Source organism: Rhamphochromis sp. 'chilingali' (genome assembly GCF_963969265.1).
Source record: "Rhamphochromis sp. 'chilingali' genome assembly, chromosome: 11".
Taxonomy (NCBI): Eukaryota; Metazoa; Chordata; class Actinopteri; order Cichliformes; family Cichlidae; genus Rhamphochromis; species Rhamphochromis sp. 'chilingali'.
The window spans coordinates 27,504,923-27,526,686 of record NC_137938.1 but is presented as its reverse complement, the minus strand read 5'-3'; the positions used below and the strand labels follow the sequence as shown (position 1 = coordinate 27,526,686).

The 21,764-nt window shown below is 38.0% G+C and overlaps 1 protein-coding gene across 2 annotated transcripts in view; it reads right to left on the bottom strand.

The window, feature by feature from the left end:
- Positions 1 to 21,764, bottom strand: part of grik3 (glutamate ionotropic receptor kainate type subunit 3) — a 96,881-nt gene that overhangs the window by 21,944 nt on the left and 53,173 nt on the right. For both annotated transcript variants that reach the window (XM_080896113.1, XM_080896114.1), the window contains exons 2-10: positions 17,269 to 17,442; positions 16,824 to 17,081; positions 16,552 to 16,733; positions 13,623 to 13,676; positions 10,932 to 11,102; positions 10,196 to 10,339; positions 5,916 to 6,023; positions 3,807 to 3,920; positions 1,089 to 1,292 (exon numbers count right to left, since the gene is read on the bottom strand). In XM_080896113.1, coding sequence (XP_080752239.1) covers positions 1,089 to 1,292; positions 3,807 to 3,920; positions 5,916 to 6,023; positions 10,196 to 10,339; positions 10,932 to 11,102; positions 13,623 to 13,676; positions 16,552 to 16,733; positions 16,824 to 17,081; positions 17,269 to 17,442 — 1,409 coding nt within the window. The remainder of the gene's footprint in view (positions 1 to 1,088; positions 1,293 to 3,806; positions 3,921 to 5,915; positions 6,024 to 10,195; positions 10,340 to 10,931; positions 11,103 to 13,622; positions 13,677 to 16,551; positions 16,734 to 16,823; positions 17,082 to 17,268; positions 17,443 to 21,764) is intronic.

The following is a 21,764-nucleotide window of genomic DNA, read 5'->3' as shown; positions in this document are numbered from 1 at the left end:
TATTTGGCTGGAAGCAGATGAACAGACTCTGTGGCCACCTGTGAGTCCTCTCTTTGAAACCAAAGAATGCACCAATAACGCATGTGTTGTTTAATGATGGAGTCATTCATCTCCTTTTCGTGCCAGCTGTCTCTCCCTTTGGTAATCTATTTGTTCCTCTAAAGGTTATTGTTATCAACACGGATCTAGCAAAAAGCTTGGACGGAGAAATAAAGTGCTGCAGTGGGAGCCCACCTTTTCCAACCCTTTCAGCACCAAGCCATTGACTCCTGCCATACGATTCCCTGCACTAAATGCCACTTAAGCTATTACAAGTTTTCAGCTGAGTACAGCGCTGACCCGATGGGGCTGAGGACAAAGAGAGAGCACTGACAGGGACACTTATGAAATGCCAGCAGAGAATTGCCACCATCGCTTCGATGCGAAGCAGTTTCATGGCCACTGAGGCTTTGAGTTTGACATAGACAGCTACGATTGGTCGCTATCCCTCAGAAAGATGATTGCCATTGTGTTTCCCTGAATCTATGCAGCGTTACGTGCTCATCCTAGATCTGTGGTTTATCCAGCTGAACAAAATGGCCTGTCTTACTAAATGACATCAACACACTTGTAACTTTTAGGCAACCTTGACATAATTGTGCCATAAATGTAACTGACAGCTTTGTAGGCTCCTTGTGACTTGTACTCAATCATAACTATATCACTGTCCACATGGAGGACATAACCTGTAATTCAGCTCAATGGCATGCTTTTGTAAGTGCGCATGATGATGCGAAAGACTGTTTGGAGCATATAAATCAAAGTTTAAATCATTACACTTTGATAATAAAATGATTTCTTGTTAAAAACTCCCTACAAATAAAAAATAGTCTGGTTCATAACCACTATAAAATTACAAATTTGATTGTTTTTGCTTCTATTAAACACATACCTCATTTTGTCTTAAGCTTTGGAGGTTCTGGTAGGCGTATCTTTTTTTTTATTGCTTTGTTTTGTCTTTTAAAGATTACAGCTATATATCTATTATGCACATATGAGCATATAATGCTTCTGGTCAAAAAAAGACGTCAACAAGGAGTAAAACTTACATGTTCTATAAGTTCCCTAATCATGCCGTTCCACAGGCCCTTGTCATCCTGGGAGCCATATTTCCCATCAGGCACCAGACGGATCTCATACGTGAAGCCCAGGATGTTGGCCAGCTCTTTTAGCAAGTCGATGCAGAATCCTTCGAAACGGTCGTTCCCAACCAGCGCCTTGTCAGATTTCTTAAGCATGACATATGGCTCCTCCTGCTCAGACCAAAAAGATCAAATGAAAAGCAATGGTGAGGTCAGCTTTTTCAATTTGTTTCAGCACATGAACCTAATTGAAGCAAAGTGATCTGAGCTGACGAGTCGCTGTTGCATTTAACAGGCAGTGACAGCAGATTCAAGTACACAGTGTGGATATAGGCAGTGGTAAAATATGAAAGAAGGCTGAGGTTGTTCCTACATTGAAGTATTAAAGAAATGGGACCCGAGCTAAAACAAGATGGTAATGTAAAGTAAAAAATTTATATTGCAGGTATTTATATCAGCATCTAGTGATTCTTATAGTGATGGCAATGCACACAGAAGGAATATTTATATTACCAATGAGCTTAGTTAGTGTTCAAATAGCTAAACCTACTGTCTCCCACTCACTGACCTATATAGCTGGTGCACCGTTTATTTTATGGTCAGGTAGCTGACACTCTTTACTGGCCTGTAATATCCTGCCCGGATGCTCATAATTTAAGCTGTATAAAAGCTTGATTAGGAACAGAATGCAGCAGTGTAATGGAACATAGCCACTGTGTTGCCTTCATCAGTTGTCACCAACCTCCAAGGGAGAGCAACTGAGCTGATGCCTGCAGTGACAATGACTAACGCAGAACCGCTCATAAATGATTTCCTTTATTTAGTGCCTGTTACCATTTCTCTGCCAGATAGACGAGCATATCTCACTGTGCATTTCAAAACATGTTGGTGTGTTTATGCAAAAGCTGTAATACAATTTACTGCCTCCAATAGCAAGATGTATAATTTACAAACTGAGCTCAGACGTAGGGTAATTGATTCTCTATCGAAGGTGACCCCTTTCTTTATATTTTTTCCCTCAGCTGTAGCTGGTAGAGCACTAAAGAAAATGATGTAGTCAAGAAGGGGGAGGGAAAAAAAAGTCACAGTACTCTTTTAGTCCCCCAGAAAGTTATTTTAGGAGAAAATGAGGGGTGGGAAAAATAAAAAATAAAAATTTACACTTACACAGCAGGCAATAATTTATTTTACGCATCCTAGTTAAACTTACATGCCCATAAAAGTGTTCAGTAAATGCTCAAGATCTTTGTTTGTCTACAAAATATGAAGCTACTTGGACATTACAATCGGGATGACCTTTTAAATAAATAATAAGTTATGAATACTTGATGACAATGCATTCCGAGAGCAAGTGCTTAGCAGCAAACTTTGCTCAAGTTGTCCAATTAACTTGATCAAAAAGTTTGCATGTTAAGGGAGAAAGTCATTACCATCTGTTTCTAGCCTTCCAATTCTTGCTATTCCCCAAGGTTTTAACTCAAAGCAAAGTGTTTATACCAGTTCTATGCTCACAATCGCAGCATGGGCGTGCATAACAGAAAGGGAAGGAAGGTGGGCCTGCGCAGAGACATTACAGGCAATGGAGTGCAAACAATTAATGTAAGGGGAAAAACACATTAAGTGCCTTAATCTCTTCTACGAAGTTATCACTATAAAGCTGTCAGACGTCTTCTCCATGCTTCACTGGAATCAGTTTGATGCAATGCCATTACACTAAGACGTGAGATTGATATTAAAGCTGGAGCTCTCTTCGGCAATTTGAAAATAGTCAGTTTTATGATCTTAAACAAATGATATCCAAAGAAAAAGCAAATTAAGGAAAATGTTGGAAAATGTTAGAAATACTCTTTAAGAAGAAAATGAAGTGCAGATAAAAAATCCAAAATCTACACCACTCTCACAGAAATGAGTCTGTAACTACTAGTGCTAGTATATTTTAGTATAGCACTAAAATCCTTGTTTCATGTCTCCTGTATAAGACAGTATTAACATAGATGCCACCTGATAGGCATTAATTATATCCCACCTTGACCTCACTTCTCATAATTATAGCTTTGTAGTCCAATATAGGCTTGTTTATCATTGTAGCTTGTGTAGCTGTCCCAAAGGGGTGTACAGGCGAACATCTGGGCAAGCACCTTCCTGATAGCTATACAAAGACCCCAACAGCCAGTGACAGTGTTAAGTACATACCACTGGGAATCTACAATACTGTACAAATGAAGGTAATGTGGATCTGGCGGAGGGCTTGCCAAGTTCTTTCTATCTGAACATGTAATTAATGCATTCTCAGGAATAGTTTATTGTAGCACTGACTCTTTTGTTTCCTTTTTTTTTCTTTGCCCCAGGGCTTCTCAAAACTGACAGGTCTGTGTTGTGTAGTTGCTTTTGCTATAAAAAAAAATATCTACTATCATATCTATGATTTGTGTCAGTATTTGTGTTATTTTTAGAATTGTCAGTACAACATATTACTGTATCTAGCAGCCACTTCTCTTCCTTATAGTGCAGTATATTCAGTATAAAGCACGCCTGAAGAATTCTAGTCTGCAGTGAACCAAACAGAATGAAAAGAAGTAAATATATGGCAAGGCTTGGATTGCAATGTGTTATCTATAAGACGGACAACTGGGAAGGTATGAAGGGTATGGCATATTTTACGCCAGGCTAACACAGGTGACCTACCAGGATGGTGGTGATGACAAGGGAGCGGTTAGCCAGAGAATCCGTGATGTTCATCCCTTTTCGCTTCGGCACTTCTGTGATGTTAAGACCTCCAGACGCACTCCACTTCCCCACCTGTGCAAAAGGAAAAGTGTGTAGCTAAGTGTTCTTTTTCTGTTGATCAGCAATGACCTTAGCAGACTCTGCCGGCAACCATCTCCCACATTAGTGCCAGGCTGAACACATCTCTGGCAGCATTAGATGATTGGCTGAGTCACCTTTTATCAGCAGGCCAGTATATTTTGGGGAGTAGGGGGTTAGTTAAGCATTAAGCATTATGGGTAAATCAAAGAAACTGGAACAATGAACTGCAATGCGATAAGTCAGATAAATGAAATCACATCAAAACATTTTTATATAAATGTAGAATCTATGTAATATGAACATGTGTACAGAAACGACTGTGTATTAAACCAATAGAAATATTGAATATTTCAAATATTACAACAAGCTCACAGTAAATTTAAATGAAGTTGGAGAATGGGGATGCCATTAGGACTGCATTGTGAAAGTAATTTTGCTGTACAGCCTCATATAAGCCAAGAGATTTGAACAAATAAAAGGAGTTATACATGCATGAAGCCCTGAAGCAAAAAAACTCTGCATATTGTAGAGACACTCTCTGGAACATATCATTAGCACAAATAGTCCTGTGGCTGTCGGTAACAATCTCTGTTTGCAAATCGAGCTCTCCACCAAACCCTCCTCCCATTCTTCCCTCTTTCTCTATTACTAGAGACAGCGCTTTTAATATTCACTGGGATTTGTGCTTGAGGTGGATCCATTTAAAAACTTGCTCCCCACCCCCACCCCAGAAAAAAAGCATGAAAAATGTTTGTTAATGTCCTCCCTGCCTAATCCAGATAAAGGCATATGCTCTAATTTGAAAAGCACATTAGTTACAGCTTGTCACACAACCAAACAGGACTCCAGGAGAGAGATTTAAAAATATCTGAATGCTTTCCGCTTTGCAAAATTCTTTCTAATTGTACCCAATTACAATTAGCTCAATTCATTAAACATGATTAGCAAAAGACTGGATTCAAAAGTTATTTACTCATGCATCCACACGGAGAGCATTACATTTATTTCACCCTCCTGAGCATGCCAGTGTTGAGTGAAAGTGGCAGTCTGAGAACCTGTTCATAATTCCAGCGTGAGCTCAAACTTAGGCTAATATTCAATTACAATGGATTAGTTGAGAAAAAAGTCCACATCTTAATAGGCTCAAACAGTCAAAGCCGATTCCACGGATATACAAGGGGAAAAAAAAAATTCCAGCAATCTGCAGCATGCTGCCGGATCAACCCTAGCATGCATTAGAGTGGGATTTGTCAGATGCACAATGAGAATGCACTAATATGGCATCAAATACTTTTAGGAGATGACTGCGCTTCAACTTAATTGACCACATGCAGGACAAGATGCCAATAAAAGAGGGAAGAAGAATCATTTCAAAGCTGCAGTATTACAAGCTTCATTCTGGAACAGAAGAGTTACAAGCTGAAAAGCCCCTGCTATTATATATTCTTGAGCCTTTAGGGAGTACTTGAAGAAGTCATAATGGGACTTATCCCTATTTGATGTATTCATAATGTATGAAAGCCTTTTAGTAGAGAATAGCTGTTGTAATCCAGAGGCCTTCCAGTATAATAAAATAAGTTCTACAGTAGGAACCTTTTAGTCCCCCACATCCCCTTTTTGTGTGAAACATGTTTCAGCTCATTAACACCAAACAGCATTTTGGGCATCACCTCAAATTATCATTAAGAGAGGCAGCAATTAACACCCTAATGTGTACCCTAATCCAATTTGCTTTATGATCCACTAACTTATGCTTATGTTGAAACAGCCAATTTGCTTCCTTGTTAGGAGGTAAATGATATTGCCAAGTGTGCGTGTATTCAACATTAAAAAAATCAGAAATATGCATATATATATATATATTTTTTAATGAGCAATTTTATATATTCTTTTGATGAAAATTCTACATTTTATATACTCCTTGCCGTGAAACATTGCTGTATGTTTCACCTCATCTAACAAGGATTTACATTAAACAATAGTTACCTTTTCAAGTCCATCCTCCTTTAGACTGATGATGTCCAGGTCAAAGTCTGTACGTAGACCAGTTGTTTTGTTGAAGGACAGTCGACCCGTCAAACCATCCCAGTGGGACTGAAAGACAAAATATCTACATATTTTACCCAGCATGAGCTCAAACTACCCATGTTTCCAGAATTTAGTGCTACTGCATACCTACTTTCTGACACCTATATACAGTACACATCTACCCATATACCTGTATATAATATTTTGATTGTACCGCTCCTACATGTTTCAAAAACTAGAAGGTGCAAGGTACGTCAACAACAGTAAGAAACAACAAACCGGAGAAAGATGTTTAAGTCCTATCAACAGAACACACTACAACATACTTTGACGTTCACGGAAAGCAAATTCACACCCACGCAGACATGAACCAAAAGTACAAACACAAATCACACAGGCTGCATTTTCTTTTTTAATTACATTTTACATTTCACTGCCTCCAACGCATTTTCCCTTCAGACTATGGAGTTAATTAACAACCGTCTCCCTTTGCTTGATTCCCCATGAGGGGAAAAACATACAACTGCCCCCTATTATGATTCCCTGATACCTGCCACCTCCACAGACGTGTGCACAGGCAAATACATGCAGGCCCGTACTAAATACACGAACATACCTCAGACCATTGCAGCAATCATAAAAAACTCAGGAAGTAACTCTACTCATTTTATTTTTGTCTCTTTTAGTTTTATGGTTGCGATTGCACCCCAGTGTGTACACCACAGCATTGTAAGGTTTTTTTTAAAGGGTCTTTGTACATGGTAATGAATCTTTACATATCATAAACACTTTTCTGATGTTTAAAATCTAAACTGTGACAACACTACAGGCTATAGCTGTCCAACCACCATGTAGCTTGCCAGAACATGAGAATATTGAGGCTTCAAGGAAAAATTTGTGGCACTCTGCTTTTCCAAACACTGTCATACCTCATTCCCACTGGCCTATTGCCATATAGGTGGGTGGTATGTTCAAGCAGCTCTAATTCAGAGAGTGACATAAATGCGTCAGCCATATCACATCGAAAGGGCGAAGTCGACCTTCAGAATATGTCACACTCCTGTCTTGAAGTAAGCGTAAATTAGGCCTGAGTTTAAGCTTTCATAACCTAAGACTTACGATGTTTGCATAAGAACAATCATGTAATAATATTGAATTTACTTTAATCCTTTCAAGATGGCTAACACTGGCATTTTTTTAAACTAAATACTGCAGACACACACAGACACCAGACGTTTGTAAGATATAGGGTGTGCAGACTTTGCAGGCAAAGAGAATTGTGTCTATTACTGCATCTCAAACAGCAGCGGGATTTTATAGCTCCTGTTCCAGTTGGCAACGTGTAGCCAAAAACTAACAGAATATATATCACATTTCAGTGCATAGTATATGTAGTAAATTCCTAGTGTTGTTAAATGATTAAAAACAGCAACATTGTGAGTAAAAGGTAATAATACAGTACTGTTAATCAATAGAAAACTTTTAATTAATTAATTAAAAACTTTAATTAAAACTAATTAGCTTTAATTAAAACTGCTTAATATACAGTTACACCGTTTTATGTATGTTTCACTCATCAGTTTACCCATCTTCACCCGTCTTCCTTTGTTCTATGAATCAAATGATCCAATTTCTAATTACAGAGTCGTCTAAAATGAAATGAACTGAACTCAGATATCTGTGAAAATAAAATACTGCAAATACAGTCTTAGTGTGCTTTATAATTTCAGGTCTCTTCAAGTGTACTGCTGGGAAGTCCAAGACACATAAGCACATGCACTGCTATCCCTGCCACTAAGAAAAAGGCATCTCCAGGCAACTCAAAAATCATACCACCTTATATTTTCACTTGAAACAAAAAAAAGTGTTTCCTGTTCAGCAAAGTCAGATGATGATTTGGCTATAACACTGTATTTGAATGCTTACTGGGAGTCTACTACCATTTATAGAAAGACCAGACCAGAATTTGTTCTTTCAAGTATGCCATCTGTTGGTGAAGCAAAGTCTTGGAGGAGCTACAAGTCGTGGCCATTTAAAACCTCCCACACACCCCCACTTTCTTTCTGAAAGCAATGCATTAGGGCAAAGAAAGGTTATACTTATTTTCCTTTGGAGCCCCAATTCCACTTGTGCTTATCACTGAACAAGGCTGCAAGCCAGATGATGTTTTCTCTGCACTTAATTTTCCTGGTAATCTAGACTAGAAAGGGAGTGGCAACTGATACTCTGTATTTGGGGTTGTCCTGCCCAACAAATGGACCACACAAGGATCTATAGACACGTCTACTCTTCCCTCTCTTTGCAGCTTGGTTGCAGATACAGATCAGTGGACATACATTAATGAGAGAGACTGTTTACTCGTTGCTCCCTTGCTGCTTTTATTAAAGGCAAAGTGGAGTAAGTGAAACAGCATGACACAGGGAACATGTTTTTTTTTGTTTTTTGGGGGGGAACACGTGAAGGTGACCATCCACAATGACAGCTCTATTGTGATTTTGTCCTACCTATTTTCAGCGTTGGGTTTAACAAATTTCAAAGAAACATAATGTACGTCCTCATTTTATGTCGCTGTGTAGGACTGTAACTTGAGGATTATATCATTAACTGGCAGTTATGTTCATTTCAAGTCAGTATACAGAGTAATATGACTGTAATATAACGAGTAGTGTATTGAATTACTTTCTCTGAGGAGTAATTAAGTAGCATACTGCATTTTTTTTAGGAAAAGTAATTACGTAACAGTAGGGCTGTGCGATATGACCAAAATCTCATATCCCGATATAAGAATTCTATTGTCCCATAACGTTATAAATCACACAGATGTAACATTTTCTGTAAATTCTGCGAATCTCGGGCAGCTCGTCTTGCGTGAAGTGTTTCCAGCTGCGCGTCATGTAGCTGGAGTCCAGTGTTTTAACAGATGCATGAAACTATACATTTTTAGACATAAGTTGTAACGGCCGCCGTTTTCTTTGTGAGTATTCATTACACGGCGTGCTGCGGGGAAAAGCCTGTTCTAACGTTTGAGTCTAAAGTTTATTTTTTAGCACCTGGTGGCTCTTTTTATTCTCATCCGTAAATAATCTGCTCTTTCACGTGATTCAGTTTATTTTGAAAAGTCTCAACAGGATCTTGAGCTTTATTGTGAAAGGTTTATGTGGAACATAAACAAGCGGACACGCGGTGCTGTTACCATCGTTGTTGCTAACCACAATGCATAAAACAGGCGCTTTTCCGTCCGTAGTGTGGTTATATTAAATATAAGAGAAAGAGAGAACTTTAAGAAATTAATATAGCCACTACAGTGACCATCAAAACGATGAAAAAATATTGTCGTAAACAGTTTATTTTGCAACACCACGAAACAAACGATAGCGTAAAATGAAACGATAGACGTTTTTATATCGTCATCTGATATATATCGTTATATCGAACAGCCCTACGTAACAGAATACTTTTCTTGTATAAAAGAGTGAATGGGTATCAGGTCAGTTATTATAATGTACATAGAAAATTTCCTCTCCGTTATCATAGTGGTGTTTGAGATTCCTACAAGAAAAGTGACCAAAGCTGACCACAGGACTAGTCACAAACTGGTCACAAATATTGACCATATATCAAACACCACCAACATATCCATTTTGCCAAATAACCAAAAAAGGCTTCCCACAGTTGTAGAATCTTCTTTAGAAAGTAAAGCCTGTGTACAGTCATTCAAATTTGCTTTAACTGGAGTTATTTTCTTAAGTGAGAAAAATGTAACTTGACATTTTCAACTCTTCCCCACCACACACGACCACACCCGTGAAAAACACAGATACAAATGATTCTGTTGTTTGTACAAATGAAGATACAAATAGTAGCATCTCTGCACACCCTTAATCTCTCACTTTGCACAGACTCGTCTTTGAATTCTGAGGCACTGTCAGGGCCTCATGTTAGATGAAATAAGAGACGATTACACAAGTTGTGTTTTCAAAAGGTTACAGTACATGCTTTCTGGAAAATAGGTTATGAATACAGGGAATTTATAAAGCTGACAACAATGCTGCTTTGATGTGTCTATCAAGTCTTGGTTCACTTTGTATGTGGATAAGATTGATTTTGCTGGGTAAATATCCAAGTCCCACACGACTACATGGCTCTCACTCTGCTCACCGTAGTCCTTTTCACCACTCAGTCACTATGTTTCTATATAAACACTTATATCAAATATCAACAGGCCAATGCCCCATCACCTCTTTGATGAAACTCATGAAGCGGCCTCCAAATCTCCAGGGTTTGTGGCGGTGGCACTGCAGTGAGTTTACGGTCATCTGAGGAGCGTGCTGGTATGAGACGGAAACAATGTGGACTGCATCATAGGTCAGAGCTGCATCTGTCTGGAATAAGGGGTGAACATTGTTTCAGCTAAAGACTCTACAAAGACATAAACAGTTGAGTCACCGTTAGTCTTACTACTAATTATTATTATTTTCACATCAATTATACACTAACTAATAATTCAACCTTCAACCTTGATTTGCTTGCCTTATTTATACTACTGATGAGAACAGTAAAAAATAAACATGGTCTCCGTTTCCTTTATGTGTGTGTGTGGCTGGTGCACTCACGCTGTAAGCATCCTGCTCCACTCTACCCCAAAAGAGCTTTATTAAGATTACATCTCTATTGTTTTCCTAAAAATATACTATGTATCAAGGTACAATGTCCCAATAACTAAACTGAACAAGAGTGATGAATACATCTCAAAGGATAATTGGTTCTTATTATATACACATAATTTTGGATAGCCATGTGTAAGATGAACTTCTTTGTCTTTTTTTCAGTCATTGCTGAAGCCTAGCAGTAAAGCACAAGACCAAAATAAAGAGCTTACTGCAGAGATAATTCCTGAGGTAAAGAGTAATTTCGTACCAAACCACACAAGATTAAAGATTTTTAAGACTGACTTCAAAAGTATATACCACATACCGTCATGATGCCCTCCAGCAGGCCTGAATCGGGTTTAGGTGGTATCTGCTTTTCCATTGACCATTTCTCTGCAATGGAAGCAACTTGAGGGTTTTCCACATTGAGGATGCGGAAACCAGTCATGTTGACGCCACAGAAGCGATAGGGCTCAAGGTCGATGGCCATCAGGTCCTTTTGAGGGACAGAAGTAATGAAGAGTGGATTCTTAATTAGTACCACTGAGCGTCTTTAAGTATTTATTCAATCCCACACATAAAGATAATGTCACAGCAGCTGATTAAAGCGATAACTTTATTAAGGTGAAATAAAGTAGGATTTAAGTATGGCATGGAAAGTGGTATTTGTATCATAAGGCAAACCTCAAAAGACCTAAATAGCTTTTGTTGCTGGATAATCCTTTTAAAGCCAGCCTGTTAACTGTTTTTGTTTGTTTGTTTTGTTGCTTTAGTTCCTACAAAATGATGAACCAAGTGCACAAGCTAAAAGCTCAGGATGTATTTTGCTTTTTTATGTGAATAGATCTCTATAGGTACTTTTGTAATTTGGCAAGACTCTAATTATTGCTTGTGGCTCAGAAAGAATTAAAGAACAAGGAAAGGAAAAAAAATGAATATTAATAATTCAACACTTGCATTCCCTTGGTACCTTATAAGCAAAAAGCAATTCAATTTGAGCCACTGCAATTTCTGGGGAAGCCATTGTAGCTGAAGTGTGAAGTCACATGTTGACACATGTCGTGTCAGAATGGGCCAGGGGGCTTGGAAAAGACATTTGGATGAACATAGATATTTCATTAGCACCCTGTGGGGTTAGTGCTGGGAGAACAAGAGCGTGTAAGACACTTACTAAAAAACGGTCGTTGCTCTGAATCACTGAAATATTTCTCATCTTTTTCCCCCCTTCCCACTAGAAAGCAGTACAGCAATAAAGTACAGCAGATCAGGTTTAAGGTTTTTTAGCTTTGAATCTATGTATCCAAAAATACTGGGATAGAAAATTTAGTATAATACGTCTTTATTTTTAACAATGACAACAAACGCTGAGATTTTATTGTTGCCCTCATTTTGATTTTGCTACAAGCACACAATGCAATGATTTACACATCACTGCATTTTTGGAAAAGGGGTTGCTTTAGCCCCTTTGCAATGCCAGAAAAGCAATCTGTTACAAGTCTGAATTTTGCACTGCTGCCTTCCACGCACACATATGCTATGCAAACTTTGTGTAACCGTACAATTATCTCTTTACCAGAAAACCCCAATGTATATCTATATACACACAGAAGTGTTGTACAGGTACCAAACATAACAAAGTTCTTGTCTTTAGGTTCTCAGAGATAGCTATGGCAATGCGGGAGCTATGACAGACTCATTTCAAAGGACAAGGAAGTTATTACCCGATACCACTCTGCTGTTACCTTTTCATGCTCTAATAAGTCGGCATTTCCCTCACCTCAGAAGATAAAACACAGACATCAGTGAATTCCATCGAGAGGAAATTGTATTGCCATGTACACCATGCAAGTATTCATCATTTTGGATCAAATCAAGCCGCGAGGTATAATCTTCTTAATGGGGTGTCTGTCAATATGACAGTATATTGCAGCTTTAGATAGATATCGCACTCTGATTCTATAAAGATATAGTGCCTTTATGTGAAAAATATTGTTGATGCAAAAAATCATATCAAATAAAAGTTTTTCAGTTAATCCTCAAGTAAATATCTTGCTAGAGAACAAGCCAGGAAACTGCTGCACTTACACACACAGACTAGTGCACCGGCGATGAAAAGACATTTTGCATTCCCTATTAAACCAACCAGTTTGCTATACAAACATGGCACAGAACAATGTCATTGACACGCTATTGAGCATGAAAGATGACACACATCACGCCTGGACCGCTATGTCATATTGCATTATCACAACAGACTGGTCAAGTCCGGAGAGACGGAGTGCACAAGGGAGGCAGAAACAAAGACAATAACAGGGAATGAAAGGAACAACACCGAACACGCTGGTATTCATTCTCATTCAGTCACCAGATAGTCAGGGTTGCAGTAGGGAGCAGCAATGGTACCCTGCTGGGTCTGCTAGTATTAGTCAGATGAGATCATTTCATCAGAGCGGGAGCTAAAAATACTCATGATGGGAGGGAAACGGTTACATACTCAAAAGCTGTTAAACATATCTAAATGATCAACCTAAATTCTTTCAGTCAGTCATTCATTGTTTCTTCGTGCAGCGATTTCTTTTGTTTCTTGAGTGCCTGAATATAAATGATATAGACTATCACCTGGCTGCTTGACTGCATAAACTGCAAGTACATAAGAGGATATATATGTGTGTGTGTTTAATATATACAATGATTGTACCAACTTGAAAGTCACATTCAGCTTTAAATCTCAATCTGCTGGGTTTGGTTTTTTTTTTGTTTGTTTGTCTTTTTTTGTTTTCCTTTTTTTCCTCCCCATGCTGCTACCTCAAAGACTTCTGTTGACTTTACTATAAAGCGAAGTGTTTACTACAGCAAACAGAAGACTCCATTATGCCTTCGGCTTGTCAAACAAAATTGATGTTATGGACTGGATCCAAACTCCATTGGCAATTAGCCACTATTCATCAAAAACTCAAGTGGTGGGAAGATGAGAACAAACGAGACTCTATTTGCATTAACAAGCATGGTACATTACCAGAGTGGTGAAGATATAGTGGTAATACTCTGTCATCATCCCCATGGTCTGGGCCTGAAAGGATATGAAGACAGAAGATGGGAAAGAAAGGTGTGAATGAGTAGAGACGGGACAGAGAAGACTGTAATTGTGTCGTGTCAGGGCATTTTAGAATCAACGGCATTGTCAGAGTAAACAATGCTAAAGGAATGCAGGAAAAGACAGAGGTTTTAACGAGCATGTTGACCAACATGCTGTTAATTTTGCGGGTGAGATTCTGCTGCCGTTTGCTGGGATTTCTGCACCATATGTGGTCCACAGAATTACAGAATGGCTTGATGCTTTTCTATGCATTTAAATGGTTTGGAATGCCTCGAGGCATGTGACGTTATCCCAGCAGACAAGAGAGCTTTCAATCAAAAGAGCTCGGTAATCTTTGCCTCATATCTGAACACTCCATCATTGCCACTTGTTTCACTCCATCTACATTCAAAGGCACTACATTCCCATGGTGGCTGTGTTTTCCATTTAATTGTACCATCTGTTGTTTAAAAAAAAAAAAAAACAGCCAAGGTTATGTAAATAAGACGTTATGCTCATGTGGTAGCAAATTTATTTCTGCATCTATAGACAGCTAAACACATGACATTGAAATTTTATTTTATTTTTTATAGCATAAGAAGGAGTTTTCATTAATAACTGTAATTTTCCCGATGCTGCGTAACCCTGTCAGCCTTCTATTTTACTCTTTATTTTGGTAATCTTCTATTATATATGCCTGCCCAGTCTGACGAGTGTGACGACAGGACAACCTGTAAATCTGAGAATGCTGCAAGAAAGACAGGACTGAGTGTTTTGTTATGACAAAAGAAATGATTCCAATAAAGCATGTCAGAGTGTAAAGCTTAGTAAAATTCAGTCGCATCATCCAGATTGCAGTGATGAATAGCCTGATGCAAGTCTCATTACAAATGAATTCAATGCTTTTCATTTTTACTCATTATCTTAGTCTGGAGCAACCTTTTTGTAAATGTATAAATGGACCAGTCTGCCTTAATAGTAGCTGATAAATACAGTGAATGCTGCCAGCTAATCAAAGCACAGATGGTATCCATTCAAAATTTTGCATTTCAAGTCTTAAGTGACAATCACACCGCATTCTATTTAAAAATTGTTCCATGCATTACAAATAAAGAAGATTTACCAAACTGACAGTATGCACAGCTGACTTTATCGAAGGTAAAATGGTTAGCCAGTCAGTCAACATATGAAAGAGGGAAAAAAAAGATCAGCTGATCATTTTAGTAATTTCTCAAGTAAAAATGTCTTAAATTATATCTCATCAGTGTTTTCTTTGTTCTCTTTGATGTGACAAGCAATTTGAATATATCACTAATGTCTCGAGACACTTACGATGAGCAATTATTTGCTATTTTCTGATATTTTAAAGGCCCAACTATTAATTAAAGAAAAAATATCAGACATGTAATTGATACTGAACATAATGCTTGGATGAATACCTGGGATTGACAGTTAATATGATGCACTTGTGTCTAATGCACTTTTCGTAAAGTAAATTCTCACAAAAAATTTATTGTAGAATGTATCACAGCAAAGTACAATAACGTTTTATATGTAAGGTCACAGTACTATACAGTACAGCACACACTTTGACAGATGCACGTTTAAGGAGCTTTTTTAATTGATCCATGGCACATAAAAGGCAGTCAGCAATGAATGTAGTTTGCCCTTATTTCTATGTAAAAGCTTTGGCCGGCCGGCTCAGTCATGGAAGACAACTGTCTGGAGCTTTTTTGCCTTATAGCATTCTCACCACTTCTCTCAAGAGGACACTGGTTTCTTAGCGCGAGATGTGCAGACTGGCCAAGAGCGAATATATGTCACCTTAGATCTCAATAACTGGGGTGGACTGAGTTATTCAAATAACTTTTGAGGAGATGATGCATTTGGCAAAATGTTAACAGAAGCTGACAGCAAACTGAATGAGGGGTGGGGGTGGAGGGATCCACCAGCCTGTTCCTGACATCCAAAGAGCATCAGACCACCTACATATTCTCTGCTCCATGCATCATAGTGACAGCTCTTTGTTGACTGACAATCATTAGAATCAAAACACACTATATACAGTTTTGATAATAAAACTTCTCAGATCGCATTTTTTTTGTCTGAGTAGTTAAAAGTTTAGCAAACAGAATAAGAATGTGGATGTGGATTTTGTTCTTTTTTCCTTGTGGAATTCACAGTGTCGTATTAGTTTGCAAATATTTAATGGGCAAAACCAAAATTCGGAGACACTGACAGTCTCCGCTCATGATTACAAGAAAATCATTCCAAATGTCCTCCAAATGAAACGAATATCCAAGTTTTCTCAATTTCACCTATTTTCTACCAATTTTACGCTGGTGCAGGCCGAGTCAGTTCTGCCTTGGTGCCTATTGAGAACCAGCTCACCTTCAACAGATTTCAGAAGTGAACATTATGTACCTTCATATATCTGAAGTTGGGGTAATTTTTGTAGGAAGGAAATTATTGCAGACAGAATTTGTGGGCTTCATTCGCTGATGAAATTCCTGTAGTCTCTCTCATATCAGCGGTTCCAAATTTTGGACGAGCACTTTAGCAGTGCTGTGTCCATTTTGTGCTTCCCTTTTGGAACCAGCACCAGCGATCTGGGCACAAGAATCACACTGATGTAAAAAAGAAATAATGTAATTGCGGAAATCCCCATACTCCCTAGCAGCTTGCTGCTGTCTTATTTTTAGTGGTGCATTTTCTGTTACTGTTCTTCAATCCCGGTCCCATGTGTAATCCTCTGTAACTTAAATCAAAACCAATCTGATGGGAATTAATATATTGAACAGGACCACATCCTTTCATTTCTCTACCCATTCCGAGATCTGACAGTAGGACCATTTATAAATACACTAACCTGTTTGAGAATCTGTGCTGCCATGTGGTGGCTGCAGTCAAAGATGATCCGGAACTCCCGACTTCTCTTCATTTCTTTGAGAAGAGGCCTTGTATCCTGCGTGTCGAGAGGAAGCTGGCGGATCTTTAGTCGGATGTTATACCTAGACGGGGCCATTATCAGCTCCTGTAGTCTTATAAGACCTTATCAGACAAGAAACAGTACAAAAATGATCATATAACATATACCCCAAGTAACTGAAGTAACATGTTATAATATACCAGTCTGTTTACCTGTGCTATCATCATATACAACTGTAGCTGTTTTCCATTTGAGAAACTGCACCAGGTCCAGGATAGCATAGCTTAAAGATGAGTAATCTGGGTATAAATTGGCATAAAAGGTGTCTCTGTTGTCCATAGGGTGATGTTTCCACCGCACTTGGATATGCGGCACTTCCAGTGCATTGCAGATGGACTGCACGGCATTCGATGATGAACTATGTGAGGGCCCAAATATTGCAACTACGCCTAAAGACAGCTGGTCACAAGCTGAAGAGGAGAAAGGGACAAGAGCTTGAGAAGAACCTCACTTATGTCCTGTCACAGCAGAATTTGGGAATTCTCAAATCAAAAACACAGATTAATATGAAGTTAATGACAGTGTGACAAACCAGATTCCTGCCTTCATCCACACTGTGGTCACAATCCTTGAATAAATGTGAGACAAGTTACTCACCTTTTCTTGATGCCTCAAAGCTGTCATAGATATTAATCCTCTGTATGTCATAAGTTAATGTTGTGTTTGGTAACAAAGTCCTGTTTCTGTTTATGTTATTGACTGCAAATTTAAAGGCAAGTTCCTCCGCACTGACGAGCGAAACAGGTCCGTCTGTTTGTTCGAAAATTCCACCTGAAAAACAAAAAAGGAGAGACGGGTAAGCACCACAACAACTGGTCTGAAATCTAATCAAAAAACAACAGCAGGAAGACAGACACAAATTAAGGTAGGACTAAATGGAGAAAATATTAGGACGCATACTGATGGGAGAAGTGCACATTATGTGAGATATAAAATTTTGTTCAGCAAACATGGAGCAACTCTCTCCATTTTTAGGAAATGGGCAAAAAACCCAATATCTGTTTGAAGTCCAAAGCCATAATGGATTTAAGGTGTGTGTGTGTGTTTGGCTGTTTCATCAGGGCAGCAGAATATCTCAGGCTCTTGTCTCTCCATTAAGATATCCTTTTATTTCGCCCGAATACCACATTGTTGGTGCAGATAACTGGACTTGGGCACTCTTCTTTTACATACAATTCAAAGGAAAGCATTTTTCCCATTTTCAGATGGCCAGGACCACTGCTCTAAAGTTGCAAACATGTCTGTATGAACATCAAAGTCCAGTATTGCTTTAGACGGTGGTGTATCAGACAGGTAATCCTGTACTACATCCACTACTGTATATTATGTATTTTTTGTTTATTTTGGAATACCTTTTTTCTTGATATGATTGATAGAATCAGGATGGATTTTTGGTGTCAAAACATGTTAAAAAAGAAAAAAAAATGTAATCATTCAATTAAAAATTAATACCAGTCCCCTGAAAACTGGTTGTAAATGTAGAAAGAGCTCCTGCCTTTAGTAACATGCATTATCAACCAATGGGTTTTATTTTGTATTCTGTTAAGTGGCAGAAGTAAAGATAAATGTTTCTTTAATGTTCACCTTTGAAATTAAAGGAGTAGAAAAGTGGGAGTTGTTCAGAACTTAATTATGTTTTGCATTCATCACCTGCACAAATCACAGTTTGCTACGTAAAATTATACACCCAATGTAAATTTACTCTCATGCACTGTAAACTGTGCAATGTTTTTCCCAGCAAAAAAGTGGATCTGGAGATATGGGCAATTAAGGTATTCTAAGATCTTTGATGCTGGCAGAGGGGGAACGATATCCTAGCTTTGAAGGAGAGCAGGCTATGGCAGCCTAGATGTACATGATAGACTGAAGCTGAAATCCCTCTTTCATCCACCTTTTCACTACTCCTTGTATAATACACAATTAGAAATAACAAAAAAGCTGGTGCTGGAGTCTTTCTGTTGTAAACTCATTTTATTAAGTTAATATTTGTGTTTTGCGTTCCATTAACTGGGATTCATTAAAACATTATTTCAACACCCCTCCAAGCTGACGCATGCCGTATCTAATGTTAAATAGTTTAAGCGTTTCAATTTATATGTAATTGGTACAGTAACAAACATGAACTGTCAAATGTAAGACAGCAAAGTCCCTTCGTGTCTCGGCTACAGCCTTAAAGAAGACAGTTTAGACAGCTTCTTCAAAGATGCCTGCAGGAACATCAGCTTATGGAGACAATGGCTCCTCCACCTCCACTCTCATCATATTATCCATTTCAGTAACAAAGCGAAAAGTCTCTGCCATCTTCTGTCAATTCTGGAACAAAAAAAATGCTCACCACCATCAAAAGTTACAAATGTCAGTGCTTAAGTTTAACTTTATGCCCATTATTTCAGATATACAGACAACCTTTCAAAACCAGGTCTTTTTTTGCTTTTTTTAAACACCGGGATCACACACGTCTAAACACCAATAGAGGATGCCTTTAAAGTATTTTCTGCTGCATATTAATAGGGTGTATGAGTCAAGGCTCAGGCTCATATTGATATCAGTTAATAATCACTCCCAGTCTATGTTAACGCTCCAATTCAATCAGGAAATGATAGGAGGAACAACAAATTGCTTTGTGTTAGTGTGATGCCGCAGAGCATTTGAAAGTGCCTAATTATTTTCCTCCTATTCTTTTATTGTACTTTTATACATCTCTATTTCATGCTTGTATTAAAATAATATACCTTAGTGGATTTCTTTAAGCTGCTGGATTTGTCCGTGCTAATGTCAAACCCCTTAAGATATCCAGTTAATAAGGGACTATTAACCAGTGTTGAAGATACGAAGTCTGACAATAGTAAACAGATTTTGTGAATAGTTAAATTCCAGTTTACAGATTCAAAAACACAATGATTAGCATTCAGTACGAGGGCTGAACAGTGAAATACTTTTACCAATAAATACGTTATTCAATTCACATACATTACAACATTCACAACATGACATTAATATTAATATTTATTTACAGTGCACTGAACAAATAAATACAACAAAGTTTAAAATTGGCCACCTAGGGCTGTCATGATCTCTGATTTGCACTTAAAATTCATATCATAATTATAGCTTTTTTAAAATTTTTACATTTTATTTTATTTTTTTCAAATTCTTACTGACTGAGTCCCCCATGCTACCAGTCAAAAGTCTGGAAACACCTTCTTATTTAATGTTTTTTATTTAAAATATAAAATAAAAGATACATTTAGAGTTATTTATCAATTTTTTCTTTGCTACATAATTTCATATATCTTGCATCATATATTTGATTTCTTCAGTGCGTATCTACAATATAGAAAGTAGTAAAAATAGAGAAAAATCATTAAATAAGAAGAAGATTTTGAATGGTAGTGTAAATATATATCAGACTGCAGGGACTCAGTCCATCCATAAAATGTAGACACAGTAGCACAGATTAATGAAGCAGCTAGCATATGCTCAGAACACTTGGAATGGAGAGAGCGGGAGACGTAGCAAGAGCAAATAAAAAGAAAATCAGTAATCAAATTAAGAATTAAGTCGTTAACAGTTGCCCATCTCGGGTGCTTCACGCAGCAATGTAACAACAGCCTGACTGCAGCAGAGCAAATGTAGTGTAAGTGGTCCAGTTTAGCGTACTGGCTTTGTTACTGGAACTAATTTTGTTCCAATGTGTAGGAGAAAAATGAATGTTGTTAATAACTTGCATAGACAGGCTGATGGTGCAGAAGAGTAGTTACTGAAAAAAGAGCTGTGATAAACTGCAAACTGAGTCTGCAACCATAACCATAATGACACTGAATGATTTACGATGTTATCATATGCTTTTTTCCCAGTACCAATTATTTCTTTGAAAATCAATTATTCATAGCAATTTTTCATTTTGTATTTTCCAGTTGTCGCCCATACCGGTATATTGCAACATCGCTGATTTCAGCCAGTGGGCCAAGAATACAAAGCGATACATTTCATTTTACCTCATATTTTTTTCTGCAGCATGTGTTTGAGATTTTGGATTCCCTTCGTCTATCACACAAATGCTGCCTGCCAGCTTGTTTTTACAAGGTATTTTACTAATCCTAGAGAATACCTGGCTGCAGAGAGCTTAGCTTAGAAATGGTACCTGTGACCCACTGATGCCCCTGAAAAGATCCCCAGTGCCTGGATCACACAATTATATAGTTCTGTTACTGTGGCCAGAGTGGCAGTTCTGAAAGCCAAGCTCATCTTACTAGTTATGAGACAAAGTTTCAGTGAGTTGCAAGGGGATGTGATGCATAAACCTACCCGGTAGAATGCGTCACATTAAAATAAATGAATCCTTCCATTTCATGGGGAAATCTCATTAGAGTACATTAAGCAATTGCTGGAGTATATAGTAATTTGACTGTTAAGAAGATAAAATGTGCATTGCTCAGAAGCACTCTAACAAATTTAATAAACAGGGGAAAACCTGCTCCTTGGAAGGAAAATCCAGAAGATAATTTGTTTTGCCCGTTTTCAGAAATCTACCATAACCACAATAACAAGGTTTAATGCACAAGACCTCCCACAACTCCATCAGATAAGGGACAAGCAGTTCTTTTTAGCATCATACAGAATTTACTCTAATGATGCAGGCATCCGAATATTAGGGACATGTTTGCAAGTTCCCATTTTAACAACTACACTGAATGTTCGTTATTGCAGTGGGCGTGTGCAAATTGAGATGCATGAATTTCAGACTTGTTCTTGTGATTCTCAGTCAAAAGGCTTCAAATTAGCATGTCTCCAATAGACAAGAACACAAAAGCCTTTAATTAGTCTCTAAGGTCCTATCACAATATATAAATCAGCTACTAATTGCAGCTGTTTCCATAATTTGTCCTTTGAGGACTTTGTGGATCAGCTGCACTGAAAAGCCACAAGATTATGTATTTGTAGCTAGTGATTCAAACTTAAATTGCAAAATGCACATGGCACTAGATCACCCAAACTTAGTGGTGTATTGAAAGCAAAAACAAGCATAACTAGCAGTGGTGCTGAAAAAGTAAAAATAAAGCAAGTTTAGGGATTGACAGTGTTTCATCTGT